Raw genomic sequence first — 19,110 nt, forward strand, 5'->3', positions numbered from 1 at the left:
CCAATGGCTTCTACATACATGATTGGAGTCCGAGCGCTTACTGAGAAGATAGTGACCCAGCTGCCAAATTTCGCCCCACGAAAGTATCGTGTCTCTCCCTATCGTGGAAATCTAGGCGTTCAGGTCGACAGTTTTAACTGCGGGATGTATGTCTTGCTGGCGTTTGAAGTGTTTACTGGGGCCGACGGACTTAGCTACCTGAACAGAAAGGAACTACAGTATTTGCGCTATCGATACCTCTGCATGTGCGCGTAAGCCTAACAAGTTAGCAATCGTTTTACTTTAGAAAAACGTTTTTGAGTGCTAAGTTGGATCCGCTGTGAACGGAGTACATTGAATGCTTTGCCCTCTTCGTCAGATTCAGAGTCTTAATATCCGTGTATACGCGCTGGACACGTATACTTGGAGTGCGTTTCCTGTGATTGCACAACTGAACCTTTATCTAGTCGGGGTCAGTCGGGCATCCGTCGGGTTGGGTCGGGCAATGTAGCCTGACTCTTTCACACCCAGTCGGGCTAGATAACGAGTGCCAAAAAAAAATGGATCACGTCTGTTTTTATGGTATCGCATTGCTAAAAGTCCGCCCTTTTATTTGAGTATCCATTTATTTTGCGCAGTCAGGCCAAGTACACTATTTTTTGTACATGTAATTAGCATCAGTGTTTTCGAGCTAGCTGTTTCACTTTAAATGCACTTCTTTTGAAGTGTTATGAGCTTAGCAGCCTACACGACGTTGGCTCATACACCGAAAGCGTATGCACCGCCACCACAAACACAAGATTTAGACCTAGTAAAACTAGCAAGCACACCGCACGAGCTGTTGACACACCGCTGTGAGTTTTCATAGCGCGTGGCTCACTCGCGCTCTTGGGAAGCGCTAGCAACCAGAGTAGCGATAACAACTGCATTCCGTACGCAATGAAGAACGTCACCATGATTTCCTCCCGCACCTCTGTCGTGTCGGTCATAATGTCTTGGTTCGTCACGTCAAACTCCACATCAATATACTTGGACACAGCGAGACCCAGTGGGCCAGCCAGGAACGACACACTCGTCACCAACCCGCTCACAGTTGCACGCCTACTCGGATTCCCTACCTCAGTCAGCACAAAAGTTGTAATGGTGTAGTCTAGTGCCACCGGTACCTCCATAACCGGTAAACCGATCCAGAACCGAACGATGTCCCAAATCGTGAACATTGTAGCGCCCAAATCCAGTGCAAGCGTCACCAGCGTGCCCACGACAATCACAGCGCGGTAGTCTACGGTCCAGTCCTTCTTGCCCACCCAGCTAAGTGCGTATAAAACGACAAGAATGGCCACAAAGGATACGACAGTATCGTTCAGAGGTTGCACTCCAGCGTAGTAGAATGCGACCGGATTCACTGCTGTAGCACTCACTCCGGCAAAAACACCCCCGGCAAAGCGACACAGGAGCACGCGGTTCAGTCCGCAGTTTTGCATGAACGCCCAAATCTCGCTCAGAGACTGGCGCAGTGAGAGACGGTCACGTGGCGACTCACTTAACGTGAAACTTAGCAAAAGCACAAGCAGAAGCGAGAGTATCCCCATAAGCAGCATCACTTGCGTGTATTTCAGCGTGAAGTCGAAGTCTCCACCATAGTCCCATCCGCTCATGCCGAATCCCATGAACAAGAAGCTTCCTAATGTGGCAACTACTCTGTATTTGTTCAGAACAGACTGGAGCACGTCATCCCCAATGTGAGAAGACGGGGAGGCGCTGTAATATCCACTCGCTACGTCATTTACCAGTTCGTCAGCTGCGACGTCTGCCAAGACGTAGCCTACAGAAGCCACCGACATGAGCACAACGTAGAAGGCGCCGTGTGACGGAGCGTCGAGGTTGATCTTGTTCATCTGCTGAGGTGACAAGTCGCTGAGTGGCGTGCCGATCATCTTGCGGTCTTGGAAATAAGGCGTTGGCTGGTCCTGGAAGAAAATGGCGATCAGTGCGACAGCCGTCACCGTCCATCCCAACATCATTGTCGACCGGAGACGAAAACCACTTGGTAGCGGACAGCAGTGAGTGAACAGTGTGAAAAATGGCTTCAAAGCCCACGGGAGTCCCAGGAGTGTGCGAGCTGATAGCGTCTGAGTGCCTTCCATGTTGAGGTTGCAGGTGAGAAACGGGTAGACGCAGAGCGGTAGGACGGTGCTGATGATTCCGACGACGACGCTGTGGAGGAAGAGACCGCACCACCTCCGATCCCAAATGTCCACGAACGATTGTTCGCTTTGGTCTGTGGCTTTTTGCAGTTTTCGTGGTGTGTTCTGTTCTGAATGCAGTGGAGATCCTAACACAGTGAACGCGCTTTCGGGTGTGATTTTGGTCTCTTTTACGTGTTCCGGGTCGTGGACTGCGTGTTCTTGCTGAGAGAGACTCCAGCGCGAGGCCTCTCCATGAGGTCTTTTGCGGGTGGATCGACGAACGGGCCCATGGCTCGTGGAGTCGGTATTAACTTTTAAAGAACACTGATGGAAATCCACGTGGGTCGTTCGTTGGCTGTCGATAAATTGTCGAGTGAGAGGGGGCGGCTAACTGCGATTGTGGCGTGTGTGATCCATCCCCAGAAAATCTTTAGATGGGAGAAGCAGAATACGGCACTTTATGCAACGCGCATGCCGCGATATGCGCACAGATTACGAGGACGAAAGCTTACGGGATAGATTACATTTCCGTAATGCCGGCACAACGCGCACCGAAGAAGGAAAAGAGAGATCTGCATGTGCCAAGTCTCTACAGCATCTTTCGATGGAAGTACATGTAACAGAGCAACATTTCTTCGCTGACCAACATGACTCCTTGCCACATTTTATTCCTGTACCTTCAGATAAGTCTGGGAAACGTTGTTTTGACTGTGATTATTTACATGTACACACCAGCGTAATCTTCGCCCGTCTCACCTATGCACAACCTTGCAGTGCTATTAACATGTTTAATAAATCCAGTGCCACTGGGCGAGTGCAAACACGCTGTTGGCTCATACATTGAGAGCACGTGAGCCGCCACAACAAAAAGGAAAAGTCACACCGAGCAGTATCAAGAGACTCAGGCCTTGGATCGTCGACGTGCCACTACGCTGCTTCAGTTGCTGAGCTTCGCTCGCGTGCCTCGGCAAAGTGAGCAGCCACAACAGCAGAGCCGACTGCATAGCGTACGCAATGAAGGATGTCGCCATTATTTCGTCCCGGGCCTGAAACGTGTCCGACGTTCGTCGAATTTCGACAGCTCGAGACCAAGAGGGCCCCGACACACTCGTCACCAGCCTGCCCATGGCCCAAACGAGTGGTCGGATCCGTCACCTCAGTCGCCACGACTGTGTAGTCCAGAGCCGAAGGAATAGCCCTCATCACGGGCAAGCCGACCCATAATCACTGACTGCGTACGAGGTCCCAGATCGTGAACATCGTAGTGCCTACATGCATGACGAGTGTAGTGATTGTGCCTATGACGATAACAGTACCGTTCCAGCCCTTCTCGTCAACCCAGTTTAAGACCACACTAAGTGCCACAAAAGACACCGCAGAGGCTGCACGCCGGCATAGTAGAATGCCGGCCCTGACACCAGCAAAGACACCACCCAAGAACCGATATAGCAGGACGTGATTCAACTCATTGTTGGAAACCATCGATCAAATCTGGCAAAGTGCCTCACGAAGTGAGCATCGATCAGGCGCAGTTTCACTCACGGTGAAGCCTAGCAGCACCACCGGAATCAACTGTATGAGCCCAACAATCAGCACCAGCTGCGTGTAAAAGTCAAAGTTTCCTTCATAGTCCGTTCCGCTCAAACCAAACCCCATAAACAAGTAGCTCGGCAAAGACTCAGTATGTTGTTATAATAGGCTGAAGCACCACGTCTCCGTCGCGCTGGGAGCTAAGCGCACCCAAGTGGTACGTCTCGACGTCACTGAAAAGATCGCCAGCCACCGCATCTGCCAATGCGTAGCCTACAGAAGCCACCGACATGAGCATAGCGTAGAAGGCGCCGTGTGATGGAGCGTCGAGGTTGATCTTGTTCATTTGCTGTCGCTGAGTGGCGTGCCGACCGTCTTGCGGTCTTGGAAATAAGGCGATGGCGATCAGTGCGACAGCCGCCACCGTCCATCCCACATAATTGTCGACCGGAGACGTGAACAGCGTGAAAATTGGGAGGAATTTCCATAATCCAGTACTAGTGAGCTTGAAAATCGGCGAGATGAGCATGTGTCCAGTATCCAACTAAATGACAATTTTTAAAATAGGCATACATGTACTTTCCACACACTTAGGGGTCAAACAAACAGGTACATTAATGAGAGCTTATGCAATGACCATCAGCTCGATCCGAAAAGGGACGAGGAGAGCGGTGCCCCCATTAATGGTCATGCAGTCACCCTCACCAATGCATTGTTGTGTCCCCCATTTGTCCAGCTACCATATTTGCTGACAGCGCAGTGATGGACTCCTTGCAGAGTCGAGTGTACGTCTTGTACGCGTCAGATACCCATCGGCCGTGAAACTGAATCGTCAGTGCATCCACGCCGGAGCGGTACATATGAGTCGCCCCGCCTGCGCGAAGGGAGTGTGTACTAAAGTGGTGAGGGTTCTTGCCGGTGCGGACGGCAGCACGCTTTATAGCTTGGGACAAATCTTCAGCTGAAACGCAGGCTGCGACTCCTCGGTGTGATATGAGCACCGCGGCTGGAATGCTAACCGGAAGACCTTTCCTTGCTTGAAGAAGTACAAGAGATCCGAAAACAGGGCAAAGGAAGTGATGGCCAGAGCGTGAGAGCATTCTTGTCGTAGAGGTTCCGCCTTGGTTTGTCTTCGAACCGATCAACCGTATCCACACACCCTGAGCTTGCGATGGATCCTGGGTTGGCCTGCCCGTCGCATCGACAGTTATAATGTCTTCAGCTCGAAGTGCAGACCACTTGAAAGAACCTCCTCGGATTGACACGATCTCCGATCGATGTAGGAGGAAGAAGTACGCCAAGCACATCGCCCCCCATAAAGCTTGCTCACGTGGTGTAGCCATCGTCAAGCTGCGAAAGCAGGCTTCCAGAATGTCGAGTGAAACCGGTTCCTTACGAAGCCGCGGTGTATCGAGACGGCTGATACCTTTGAGAAGCATGGATGTAGATTACATTTCCGTAATGCCGGCACAACGCGCACCGAAGAAGGAAAAGAGAGATCTGCATGTGCCAAGTCTCTACAGCATCTTTCGATGGAAGTACATGTAACAGAGCAACATTTCTTCGCTGACCAACATGACTCCTTGCCACATTTTATTCCTGTACCTTCAGATAAGTCTGGGAAACGTTGTTTTGACTGTAATTATTTACATGTACACACCAGCGTAATCTTCGCCCGTCTCACCTATGCACAACCTTGCAGTGCTATTAACATGTTTAATAAATCCAGTGCCACTGGGCGAGTGCAAACACGCTGTTGGCTCATACATTGAGAGCACGTGAGCCGCCACAACAAAAAGGAAAAGTCACACCGAGCAGTATCAAGAGACTCAGGCCTTGGATCGTCGACGTGCCACTACGCTGCTTCAGTTGCTGAGCTTCGCTCGCGTGCCTCGGCAAAGTGAGCAGCCACAACAGCAGAGCCGACTGCATAGCGTACGCAATGAAGGATGTCGCCATTATTTCGTCCCGGGCCTGAAACGTGTCCGACGTTCGTCGAATTTCGACAGCTCGAGACCAAGAGGGCCCCGACACACTCGTCACCAGCCTGCCCATGGCCCAAACGAGTGGTCGGATCCGTCACCTCAGTCGCCACGACTGTGTAGTCCAGAGCCGAAGGAATAGCCCTCATCACGGGCAAGCCGACCCATAATCACTGACTGCGTACGAGGTCCCAGATCGTGAACATCGTAGTGCCTACATGCATGACGAGTGTAGTGATTGTGCCTATGACGATAACAGTACCGTTCCAGCCCTTCTCGTCAACCCAGTTTAAGACCACACTAAGTGCCACAAAAGACACCGCAGAGGCTGCACGCCGGCATAGTAGAATGCCGGCCCTGACACCAGCAAAGACACCACCCAAGAACCGATATAGCAGGACGTGATTCAACTCATTGTTGGAAACCATCGATCAAATCTGGCAAAGTGCCTCACGAAGTGAGCATCGATCAGGCGCAGTTTCACTCACGGTGAAGCCTAGCAGCACCACCGGAATCAACTGTATGAGCCCAACAATCAGCACCAGCTGCGTGTAAAAGTCAAAGTTTCCTTCATAGTCCGTTCCGCTCAAACCAAACCCCATAAACAAGTAGCTCGGCAAAGACTCAGTATGTTGTTATAATAGGCTGAAGCACCACGTCTCCGTCGCGCTGGGAGCTAAGCGCACCCAAGTGGTACGTCTCGACGTCACTGAAAAGATCGCCAGCCACCGCATCTGCCAATGCGTAGCCTACAGAAGCCACCGACATGAGCATAGCGTAGAAGGCGCCGTGTGATGGAGCGTCGAGGTTGATCTTGTTCATTTGCTGTCGCTGAGTGGCGTGCCGACCGTCTTGCGGTCTTGGAAATAAGGCGATGGCGATCAGTGCGACAGCCGCCACCGTCCATCCCACATAATTGTCGACCGGAGACGTGAACAGCGTGAAAATTGGGAGGAATTTCCATAATCCAGTACTAGTGAGCTTGAAAATCGGCGAGATGAGCATGTGTCCAGTATCCAACTAAATGACAATTTTTAAAATAGGCATACATGTACTTTCCACACACTTAGGGGTCAAACAAACAGGTACATTAATGAGAGCTTATGCAATGACCATCAGCTCGATCCGAAAAGGGACGAGGAGAGCGGTGCCCCCATTAATGGTCATGCAGTCACCCTCACCAATGCATTGTTGTGTCCCCCATTTGTCCAGCTACCATATTTGCTGACAGCGCAGTGATGGACTCCTTGCAGAGTCGAGTGTACGTCTTGTACGCGTCAGATACCCATCGGCCGTGAAACTGAATCGTCAGTGCATCCACGCCGGAGCGGTACATATGGGTCGCCCCGCCTGCGCGAAGGGAGTGTGTACTAAAGTGGTGAGGGTTCTTGCCGGTGCGGACGGCAGCACGCTTTATAGCTTGGGACAAATCTTCAGCTGAAACGCAGGCTGCGACTCCTCGGTGTGATATGAGCACCGCGGCTGGAATGCTAGCCGGAAGACCTTTCCTTGCTTGAAGAAGTACAAGAGATCCGAAAACAGGGCAAAGGAAGTGATGGCCAGAGCGTGAGAGCATTCTTGTCGTAGAGGTTCCGCCTTGGTTTGTCTTCGAACCGATCAACCGTATCCACACACCCTGAGCTTGCGATGGATCCTGGGTTGGCCTGCCCGTCGCATCGACAGTTATAATGTCTTCAGCTCGAAGTGCAGACCACTTGAAAGAACCTCCTCGGATTGACACGATCTCCGATCGATGTAGGAGGAAGAAGTACGCCAAGCACATCGCCCCCCATAAAGCTTGCTCACGTGGTGTAGCCATCGTCAAGCTGCGAAAGCAGGCTTCCAGAATGTCGAGTGAAACCGGTTCCTTACGAAGCCGCGGTGTATCGAGACGGCTGATACCTTTGAGAAGCATGCATGTAGATTACATTTCCGTAATGCCGGCACAACGCGCACCGAAGAAGGAAAAGAGAGATCTGCATGTGCCAAGTCTCTACAGCATCTTTCGATGGAAGTACATGTAACAGAGCAACATTTCTTCACTGACCAACATGACTCCTTGCCACATTTTATTCCTGTACCTTCAGATAAGTCTGGGAAACGTTGTTTTGACTGTAATTATTTACATGTACACACCAGCGTAATCTTCGCCCGTCTCACCTATGCACAACCTTGCAGTGCTATTAACATGTTTAATAAATCCAGTGCCACTGGGCGAGTGCAAACACGCTGTTGGCTCATACATTGAGAGCACGTGAGCCGCCACAACAAAAAGGAAAAGTCACACCGAGCAGTATCAAGAGACTCAGGCCTTGGATCGTCGACGTGCCACTACGCTGCTTCAGTTGCTGAGCTTCGCTCGCGTGCCTCGGCAAAGTGAGCAGCCACAACAGCAGAGCCGACTGCATAGCGTACGCAATGAAGGATGTCGCCATTATTTCGTCCCGGGCCTGAAACGTGTCCGACGTTCGTCGAATTTCGACAGCTCGAGACCAAGAGGGCCCCGACACACTCGTCACCAGCCTGCCCATGGCCCAAACGAGTGGTCGGATCCGTCACCTCAGTCGCCACGACTGTGTAGTCCAGAGCCGAAGGAATAGCCCTCATCACGGGCAAGCCGACCCATAATCACTGACTGCGTACGAGGTCCCAGATCGTGAACATCGTAGTGCCTACATGCATGACGAGTGTAGTGATTGTGCCTATGACGATAACAGTACCGTTCCAGCCCTTCTCGTCAACCCAGTTTAAGACCACACTAAGTGCCACAAAAGACACCGCAGAGGCTGCACGCCGGCATAGTAGAATGCCGGCCCTGACACCAGCAAAGACACCACCCAAGAACCGATATAGCAGGACGTGATTCAACTCATTGTTGCAAACCATCGATCAAATCTGGCAAAGTGCCTCACGAAGTGAGCATCGATCAGGCGCAGTTTCACTCACGGTGAAGCCTAGCAGCACCACCGGAATCAACTGTATGAGCCCAACAATCAGCACCAGCTGCGTGTAAAAGTCAAAGTTTCCTTCATAGTCCGTTCCGCTCAAACCAAACCCCATAAACAAGTAGCTCGGCAAAGACTCAGTATGTTGTTATAATAGGCTGAAGCACCACGTCTCCGTCGCGCTGGGAGCTAAGCGCACCCAAGTGGTACGTCTCGACGTCACTGAAAAGATCGCCAGCCACCGCATCTGCCAATGCGTAGCCTACAGAAGCCACCGACATGAGCATAGCGTAGAAGGCGCCGTGTGATGGAGCGTCGAGGTTGATCTTGTTCATTTGCTGTCGCTGAGTGGCGTGCCGACCGTCTTGCGGTCTTGGAAATAAGGCGATGGCGATCAGTGCGACAGCCGCCACCGTCCATCCCACATCATTGTCGACCGGAGACGTGAACAGCGTGAAAATTGGGAGGAATTTCCATAATCCAGTACTAGTGAGCTTGAAAATCGGCGAGATGAGCATGTGTCCAGTATCCAACTAAATGACAATTTTTAAAATAGGCATACATGTACTTTCCACACACTTAGGGGTCAAACAAACAGGTACATTAATGAGAGCTTATGCAATGACCATCAGCTCGATCCGAAAAGGGACGAGGAGAGCGGTGCCCCCATTAATGGTCATGCAGTCACCCTCACCAATGCAGTGTTGTGTCCCCCATTTGTCCAGCCACCATATTTGCTGACAGCGCAGTGATGGACTCCTTGCAGAGTCGAGTGTACGTCTTGTACGCGTCAGATACCCATCGGCCGTGAAACTGAATCGTCAGTGCATCCACGCCGGAGCGGTACATATGGGTCGCCCCGCCTGCGCGAAGGGAGTGTGTACTAAAGTGGTGAGGGTTCTTGCCGGTGCGGACGGCAGCACGCTTTATAGCTTGGGACAAATCTTCAGCTGAAACGCAGGCTGCGACTCCTCGGTGTGATATGAGCACCGCGGCTGGAATGCTAACCGGAAGACCTTTCCTTGCTTGAAGAAGTACAAGAGCTCCGAAAACAGGGCAAAGGAAGTGATGGCCAGAGCGTGAGAGCATTCTTGTCGTAGAGGTTCCGCCTTGGTTTGTCTTCGAACCGATCAACCGTATCCACACACCCTGAGCTTGCGATGGATCCTGGGTTGGCCTGCCCGTCGCATCGACAGTTATAATGTCTTCAGCTCGAAGTGCAGACCACTTGAAAGAACCTCCTCGGATTGACACGATCTCCGATCGACGTAGGAGGCAGAAGTACGCCAAGCACATCGCCCCCCATAAAGCTTGCTCACGTGGTGTAGCCATCGTCAAGCTGCGAAAGCAGGCTTCCAGAATGTCGAGTGAAACCGGTTCCTTACGAAGCCGCGGTGTATCGAGACGGCTGATACCTTTGAGAAGCATGCGGGATGTCTGGGTTGTGCGACCGGCAAAGTCGTAACCGAAAGCGGCGAAAAAGTGTCGTACGCCTTGAAGAACCGCTGTAATGGAATCACTACGGATTGGACCGCCGGATCCAAAGCCGAACTGAAAACCGTGTAGAACGAAATCTGAAATATACTGCACTTTCCGATGAATGGAGACGTCGAGAAGATATGGGTGAGCGCCTCTGCGTGAGATCAAACTGGGTCCACTTGCCTAGGATCGACTGTACTGCACAAATGTGGAGTCGGCAACGGAGTGCGCGCGAAAAATACACTGCCAGACGCTGGGTTAGGCCTTGTATATCCACCGGCGGGGACACCTGCAACCAGCCGGGAAGTTAGCGACGTAAAAGATCCACAAACGACGCGTTAGCGGTAAGTCGGGAGCCAGCATCTGCTCGGACGCTGTCTGCGCCGGGTATGTGGGACGCAGATAACCGGAGTCGAAAAGTTGATTCCCACCAACTTAGCAGGCGAATAAGAACTTGAGCCCTGGGATTGCGAGATGGCAATTTGTTCTGCCACGTCGACGGCAGATGTGTTGTCGATGTGGAAGTGTACGTGCCGCGGCCTCCCAGTAATGCGAGCGTTTGAAGCCCACCTTGCGCCCCATGTATGCACAGCGAAAGCACACGAGAGAAGCTCGCGGAAGTTGATGTCAAAACCGTTGGTCTCTCCGTTGTTGAACGCCGCGATGAGATCACGCTCGGACAGAGTGAATTGGTACGTCAGTGCCTCCTTCGCGGATATGTCAAGTGCGCAGAGACCGAAATCTGAAGCATCCGTTTCAATCACAATGTCCGGAGGCGGAAGTGCGTTGAAATACGCTAGCGAAACGCCGTTCAGGTGAGGGGTGTGCGAAATCATCCACCACCACAGTAGGTCATCCTTCATTGTAGCAGTCACGGGGACGCTGTGGAAGCGGTTGAGCCGAGCCTCGCGGACCCGTAGGCGCTGTAAAAATGGTCTAGCGGCCCGAATACATGTTGCCACATGGCGTAGACTTCCGAGCAGGAGCCGGTACCCCTTGCGGGTGAGTGAACTTGCGACGTAGGCGGAAGCTACGATTTTGCGGGCTTTGTCGATTTTGGCTGAAGGCATTGCAACAATTTCTGCGATTGTATCGAACTCGAGTCCTAGAACGCGCTGGCGCGTCTTCCAGGGAGTAATCTTCTCAGTGTTGATAGCATCGACACCCAGGACGGCGACCATGGCAAAACGGAGAGAACGATCCATGTCAACGCATGTGGTGTCAATGTCGGCAGCCACGTTAATGTGATCGTCTACCCAGTGATAGTTGAAGAAGCCACCAGGAGAAACTGCATTCGAATGACCGCCGTGAATATGAGAGATCGCTCCGCCAAATATCTCGTAAAAGCCGGGAGATTCCGTCCAACCGAAAAGGTGCTGATAACTCGATGATCTATGCGTTTCTTCTTTGATAAGACCGGCAAACAAGTACACACTGTTGCTGTGGATGCTGATGTGGCGGAAGGCAGATGCCACGTCACCTGCCATTACACGGACAACCGCACTTGGAAAATCTTCTTTCGTTTTCAAAATTGCTCGCGCTACGGCATCGCAGTGGGTGTAGTCCGGCTTAGTAATGCTGTTTTGGTCCGTGTAGTCGTTGATCAAAGTACCATCCGGGTAGAATAAGTCGTGGATTGTGCGACCCGACGTGTTGGCATCTTCGCTTCCCTTGTCGACGACGCCGAACGAACTTATAATTAATTCGGGCCACTGCTCAAGCAGATCAATGTCTAGAACCAGGCATCTCCAGGCGTCTTGCTCTTTCCGGATATTCTTGCGCAAAATATTGACGCGTTCTTGAGCAGAGCCATGATTCGGTGGCCGAACCACTTGTCTGGGTGGAGCCGCCCTTAACTTGACTTCGACTCCTTCACAAGCAATCTTGTTAAGTAGATTTAAGTGCTCGAATCCTTCACACAACTTGTTTAGGACCGCCGGAACGATGTTCTTGTTTAGGCGATAGTTTTCCACTGTTTGGCCTCGATTTAACTCTACAAATACAGGTAGCGGGAGCGCTGATCGGCGTGCAAGGTCCGATAGAGCGTGCTGCAATGATAGGTTAAGCAGGTAAACCGGGCCTTCTGCGCTTTCGTGCATCACAGGGTAGTGTTGTTGGGGCATCTCGATGTTAAGACTGGCCATAACCTTGGTAAGGTCGGCATGCCGAACTTGTTTGTGCAGGTCTCGACGTATCCTTGCGTTGTTATGAGTCTCACTTGCTCTTTGACTTGATATTACAGGGCGAATCGTGCGAGTCCCTTCTTGGTCGACCGGCCTCTCGGTGGTACTAGTACGTACTTCCACAACACTACTAGAGCGATCTGAGTGTATACCAATCAAACCCTGCGGGTGGGTGCGCGAATGCATAGTCGGAGGAGTCAGTATAACCGTGGGTGACTGTGTAGTCGGTCCGGACTGTATAGTCGAAGAGGGCTGTATAGCTGTGGATGACTGTATAGTCAACCCAGACTGTATAGTCGCAGGGTGCTGTATAACTGTGGATGACTGTATAGTCGGCCCAGACTGTATAGTCACTGAGTGCTGTATAGCAATATGTGACTGTATGGTCAAAGGACGCTGTATAGCAATAGGTGACTGTATAGTCAAAGGGCGCTGTATGGCTATGACCGACTGTCTAGACGGATCAGACTGTATAGTCGGAGAGAGATGTATATCCGTAAGGGTCGCCTCGCTCGTGACAAAGCCATCAGTCGCAACAGAAAGCGGAGGCTGCGGACCGGGCTCAGAGGCCACTTGCGGTGGGTTTTGATAGGCAAAATGACCCTCAAACACGCTAATTTCTCGCTCCCGCGCGTATTCGCTTGTCCTCCAGGCCGTGGTCGGACCCGTCTTCAGGGGCGTCGCCACTCTTCGCTCGACTGGTAGTAGCTGCAGGCGACGGGGTCATGCGCTTGGGCGCCTTCTTCTTTCCCTTGCGGGCCTCGGCCGGTGCTGGAGAGGAAACGTCGCGGGCGGCAGCTCGCTTGCTCGTGCGAATCGGCGGAGGGTCCGAGGTGCTGCGGGCGGATGTTTTGGTCCACGTCTCCTCTCCACCAGTGACGTCGACGACGTCGGCTGCTGGGACGGTAGAGGCGCTGTCCGACGGGGCCGTGGTGGTCTGGACGATGGCGAGTTGGGTGCGCTGGAAGACATGGTGTAGGATGAACACCCCTCTTTCTTGTTCGTAGTTCTTGTTCTCCAAATGCGAAGTGAGGAGTGGAGGCCACGTGTGTGGTTGGCAGCTTTCGGGGAGTACACGTACCGGTACTACGCCGGTAATACCGGTCACAGATAATCTCGTGTGGAAAACACAATTCCCTCCTCCGCTCCGCTCCACTATGGAATACACCAATGATGCTTGGACACAGGTCTAATATGCGACTGTGTCATGGAAAATATTTTGACTATGATAAAATTTCTATGGTACAAGTAATTTTCCCATTACAATTTTGAAATAACTTGCACCAAAACCTGCGGTTTCATAGCTTTGGTATGTGCCTCTCCCCCTGTCGTGTCATTTTGCGAATACCGACTCAAAAAGCACAATGTCCGTCAAATGCCCATTCTCCACCAGAACTAACTGCCGAATCGATGAGACTGATGCTGCAGAAGGCACGGCGTAACGTTCTGCTTAAGCTAATAGCAAGTTTGGCAAATGAACTTCAATCGAAAGGCAGACGGATCCTTCTACAAGCTCAAGATTAGAAAAACCTTACCTGCGCGTTCTCCCAGTAGCGAGGCTTGTACAACGACGGCGATCGGTCAGAGGGGGTCTGGTCTGTTTGACAGTAGTCGAGCTCGACGCGGAAGGAGCGAAGAGCTCTACGATGTAGAACGCCTCTACGCCAAGCGCTGGGTTCATAATTTAGAGTTTTATCTGGTGCAATGGGCTAGTTATCGCGAATTAACATGGGAGCCCGCCAAAACCTTCCGTGGAAGCTCAAAGTCGACTTTGAGTTAGAGACCATCGAAACAAAGTGCTTCCCTTTACAAAACAGGACGCAAAGATTTGTTGCTGAAACAAGTGGGCCTGTAAGAAACCACCATTGCGAGGGATAGGTATCTCTATCGGATACGGTCACTGAAGTAGGAACGTGTCTCAAATCTGTTTCCGATTTGAGACCCAAACGACTGCCTCAGTCTTGCGACTTGTGAATGGGCTTCGAGGGCTGCACCGTAAGGGGGTGCCTCAATGGTAGGATCGGGTGCACCTCGCGGTGCATGCGCGACACTGACAGAGCCATAGCTCTCTGTCGCGTTGCGTCCGAAGTGCTCAAGTGTACACTTCTCCCAGTTGATCTCTGGATCATGCCGTGCGAAGCATGGTATCCCTAACACAATCAAACATATCGTCCAGATCCAGGGCAATAAGAACCTCCACGAACACGGTGTGTGTACGAGAAGCGCACGCTTACTACGCGCTTCTCCGTTCTTATGGTGACACCTGTTGCCAACAGCATCTCCACTGCGAGGTGTTTTAACTTCCTCGAAGCTTAGCTTCGGGAGACTTTCCAATCGAACAAAGTTGTTCGACGCACCTGAGTCAACCAAAGCACGAAGAGAACCTGCTCTCTTCGACGTCACTTTCAGGATGACAAGATTTGGCTTGTCACCTTGCTTCTTGCAGCGAGAATCCCTCTCGCTGGGGGCTGCAGTCCTCAGTTTCACATGTCCTTTGTAGACACGCGCGACTGCAATACCAAAAGGGCACTCCGCGCCTACTGGCTCTGCACGTTTTTTTATTGTACGATGTTCGAGACCAAGTACCGCACACGTTGGGCGTAAGCCTTTGCGTCATGTTTACCTTGCTGCAGGTCGAGAAACTCAGCTCTCGACCGGAACTCATTCTGAGGGGCTCAAAACCTTGTCTGATCTCCTCCTTAAATATCGCATACGTGCTAAAGCATGCATGATCTGTGAGCCGGCGGCCATACGCCCAGTTCTTCGCTCGTCCGTCAAGACATGACATTGCGAGCGCAACCTTCGACGGTTCGTCGGTGATATGACCAGCCCTAATGGCAGTGTCGACTGTAATGGGCCCACCTTAAGTCCACTACTTCGGCTTACACGTTAGCGCACGAGTATGAGGAAGCGTAAGTTGCGTTTCACTTAGGTTAGCTATAGATTTACTTAAATAGGTAAACAAAGTCGATTTTCAGAAATATTGAGATCTGTTTATTTGTTTTGTTGAGGGTTTCCTCCGAATATTATATTTTAAGTGTAAGGTACTTGCCACGAATGGTTAGCAGAATCTTACAATTCTAACTGGTTAAAGATATTGCCTATCAACCAATGAGTGCCCTAAGTGCACGCAGACTACTTTCTGCCAAATGTAATCATTGTGTATCTCACACCAACGTGGAAAACCTCCTTCGTAACTAAGTGGCTACATGTAGCCACTTTCTTGTAACCCCGTTACACTTGGGCCTCACGGTCCTAACAGAGATCACGGAGCATGATCTAAGACGAGGGTCGGGGTAGCTAAGGTCATGGCCTATTGTCCTTTGATCACAATCCCGTCTATATTGAGCGTATATATTTAATATCACTGCAGCATCTCTATCTATACTTCGGCTTTAGGTTTCTTTCATATTGTACCCACCCCATGACTCCCACCGCTGATGTAGCTACATTAAGTAGCGAAGGGTGCTAAACAAAAGCCGGATAGCAAGATACTGGACTGTCGACAAATAAAAGCTAGAGTGCGCGGCTCGGAACCTGTCTGTTGTCAAAAACACAAAAAAGGAAAGCTGACCCGCCATATTACGATCCTATGACGAGGTCAAGGGTGTTGTAAAGCTTCTACTGAAGAAACAGAGACGAGGAAAATGATGCAGCCTACACTAAGAGTCCGAAAAATACACTTCATAACTCACCCATGTATCTTTCGGCTTATCAATGTGCTGTTCTCAGATTATTTTTTAACGCTTTATTTCGTTAGAAGGTCAACCAACTCGCAAAACGTTACGGAGGAGGTCACGTGGGAAGACTTTGTAATTTTATTTAATTCAGTTTGTGATGCATACTATAATCTGGTGTCGGATCTATCGCTTTTTCACGGTATTTGCTTAGATCAAATTACGACGCATTCAGCAACAAACTTGCAACGTATGTGGAAGATGTCCACCGAGATTTCTAAACAACGAAGCCCGAAATAAATGTTCAAAACCATCAGATGTTGGAATGTTGTCGTTGAGATAAACGGTTATGTACCTGTAAACCTCGTGGAACAGGGCGTGAATTCTGCTCGGGGGGGGGGGGTTACGCCGAGCTGAAGACGTCATTATGAAAAAAGATTTGTTAATGTGCCGCTCATAAGTTCAATAAGAATCGTAAAAAGAACAAATACCCGGTGAGTCGATTGACGGAGGTCGTAATCGAGATAATTAAGAGTAAAACAAACAGGAAAGGGATTTGATGGTAGAACCGACAGCCCTAGCTCGTGTCTAGCATGAAGCTTGCCACCATCGAAAGAATTCTTGCACGTCATCGAAGGGCGCTTTCTCTGGTCTAGATACAAATTCATGATCGCAGTGTTTAAGGTATCACCACCGAACCACTTAAAGAGGCGAAATAACGCATGCAAAGCCGTACTTCGACCGCTCACGAGCTGGTAGACCAACCACAAACTCAAATTATCAAATCCTAATACATGCATGCTTGTATTGGCATTGAGGAAAACAAAATATTGCTTAGTTCCGAGAGTATGTGGACTTAGAGAACATAGTGAAAGCTTCATTTACGAAGTATAAATAGCCCAGACGAAATTGGTCTATGTGGCGCACATAATTATCAGGTTTACAAAAAAGTGTATTTGTATACAATTAGAAAAACGGACGCCTACCGGTTGCCGACATATTAATAGAGTGGTTTAGCAGCAGGAGCTTGTGCGAGTTGTAGACTAGCGCCAATCACACAAACCTAATCACACTGCCGCACACGTTGGTTTGCCAGCGAAGCTTTTTGAGGAGAGCTTAGTCCGCTCTGGACCTCGTCCTCGTCGAGGACGCCGCTGTGCTCTTCGCCATCACTCGAAACCTACGTAGCGCTCGCTTTTCCTACTGCGGAATTCGAGCTGCCATAGCTCGCATAGCCTCAATAAATGCCATGCGCTCTTCCTTTTCTAACGCTAAACGCTCTCGTTCTAATGCTATGCGGTTTTCCTCGTTCGCTACCTTTTTGAGCTCCACAGTACGTGCAAACTCATCTCGTTCTTCGACGTGTGCCATCAACTCAGCGAACTTGTCATGCTTGCTCGTTCTCCCCTTCATTCCGGTCATGGCCTCGTCCCGCATTGCATCTGCGCGCTCGTCGTCTCGCTGCTTGGCTTCCTTGGCCTGCTTCTTCTCCTCCTCCACCGTCTCAGCGTCATCGAACAGCTCTAGCACGTCGGCGAGCAGGTCGTCCCTCTCGGTGTGCTCTTCATCGATACCACTGGCTGCTGCACTTCTAGCCATTTTGGCCTTGAAGTCGGTGAGCAGCAGAGAGCAGCGCTCTCGGCATCGCCTGCCCATGCAGCCGTCTTCCCGCCACGCTCCACCTCGAATGATTTCGCTGCGAGCACCTCCTTGAGCAGAGCATCGTCGTCGTCCTCATTGAAGCGGACTTGTGTCTTGCGCTTCTTGGTGGGGCGAGAAGACTCCATGGGCGGCGGCTGGTGACTGCTGGTGCAAGATGTAAGCTGGAAGAGCACTGGAACCGTGTGCTCCACCAACTTGTGGTTTACAGTATTCGGATGTTAAAGTGCATAGATATACATTTGTATACGACTTGTAGAAAGCTTATCCGTCGTAGCTACATCACTTGAGCGAACGTGTGACGCTCGTCTCTGGTATTCCTCACAAAAAAACTGGGCGTCACACGTTCGTAGCTTTCTGCCAAACCACTCTAATATTCAGCTGCAAAATCCATAGATGATAACACCCGCCTCCAGCAAGGCCACCACCATGCCGAAAAGGGTGGAGTTGCGTTTGAAGAAATAACTGTCGACTGGACGTACGCCTCGATATTTGTCTGCAACTATCATCTCAGTAAGCAGCACTCAACCTTGGCCTTCCCAATGATGGACTTACCGACGTTGCTGACTTTTAGTTTGATAATTTGAAGGCAAATGCCGAAGTGAGTCTATTTTAGTCCGTCTATCTAATCTGCCTAACTTGCACTGTTCTCCTGTCGTCCCCCTTAGCATCTAAACATTGAGTGTAGAGGCACCTTTTATTTGACATGAGTGTCATCGGCGCTACTATACAGCTGCCTCAACCAAGAAACACCGCTTCTAGCCTGACGCGGGTTTCTCGACGTGCACCCAGATCGCAACGAACATGAGACCCACAGCGATGGAGATAGAGCCCATGAAGTCACCCTGGTACATCAAACTCTGATAGCTCCAGCCGAAATACTCCTGAATACTCATGCTCACGCTCGGTCCCAGGTTGTAGACGATGAAAAATCCGATAAGCTTGGCAGCTAACAGCATGGAGTCACCGTGCGAGAATACGCGGTTGAAGTACGTCACAATGTTTCGCACCATAGCCCAAATGATACTGAGCACTGCGCCAGAGTTCACCAGCACATTCGGCAGCTCCGCTGGCGATCCACGCGGTGGACAGCATCTGAGATAGGTAGATATTGATCATTCATATCGCTTCTCCATGTCTTGACTTCACTATAGCCATAAATGTTCTGCTTTGATGTTCTTCGAAGATCGTTGATGTGTGCCATACCCAGCAAGCATACACCGGCGCCATATCAACAGACGTCCAAGCCCTAGACCTTGTTCAAGATAAATACATACCGCCGCCACACATGATTTTGTCGCACTGGGATCGCTTACTTTGCAAGTGTAGCCACCGATTAAGAAATAAATTTTATACTTGCTGCGCACAGGTACACCTATCAGGTCGGTTACGTGGTACGAGAGATCCCCCGAAATAACAGAAGTGTTACCACATCCATCGAAAGGTGTAGGGATGAGCTGAGCAGTGAGAACCCCGCCAAAGTATGG

At 50.8% G+C, this 19,110-nt stretch overlaps 1 protein-coding gene across 1 annotated transcript; it reads right to left on the bottom strand.

The window, feature by feature from the left end:
* Positions 1–1,098: 1,098 nt before the first annotated feature.
* Positions 1,099–2,126, bottom strand: PITG_05267 (uncharacterized protein; the record flags this gene model as incomplete). Its single annotated transcript, XM_002998895.1, has 3 exons — positions 1,099–1,129; positions 1,198–1,700; positions 1,761–2,126. The coding sequence occupies 3 exons, from the start codon at positions 2,124–2,126 to the stop codon at positions 1,099–1,101; spliced, it is 900 nt and encodes a 299-aa protein (XP_002998941.1).
* Positions 2,127–19,110: the final 16,984 nt, after the last annotated feature.

Source organism: Phytophthora infestans, genomic scaffold (assembly GCF_000142945.1).
Source record: "Phytophthora infestans T30-4 supercont1.7 genomic scaffold, whole genome shotgun sequence".
Classification (NCBI taxonomy): domain Eukaryota; phylum Oomycota; class Peronosporomycetes; order Peronosporales; family Peronosporaceae; genus Phytophthora; species Phytophthora infestans.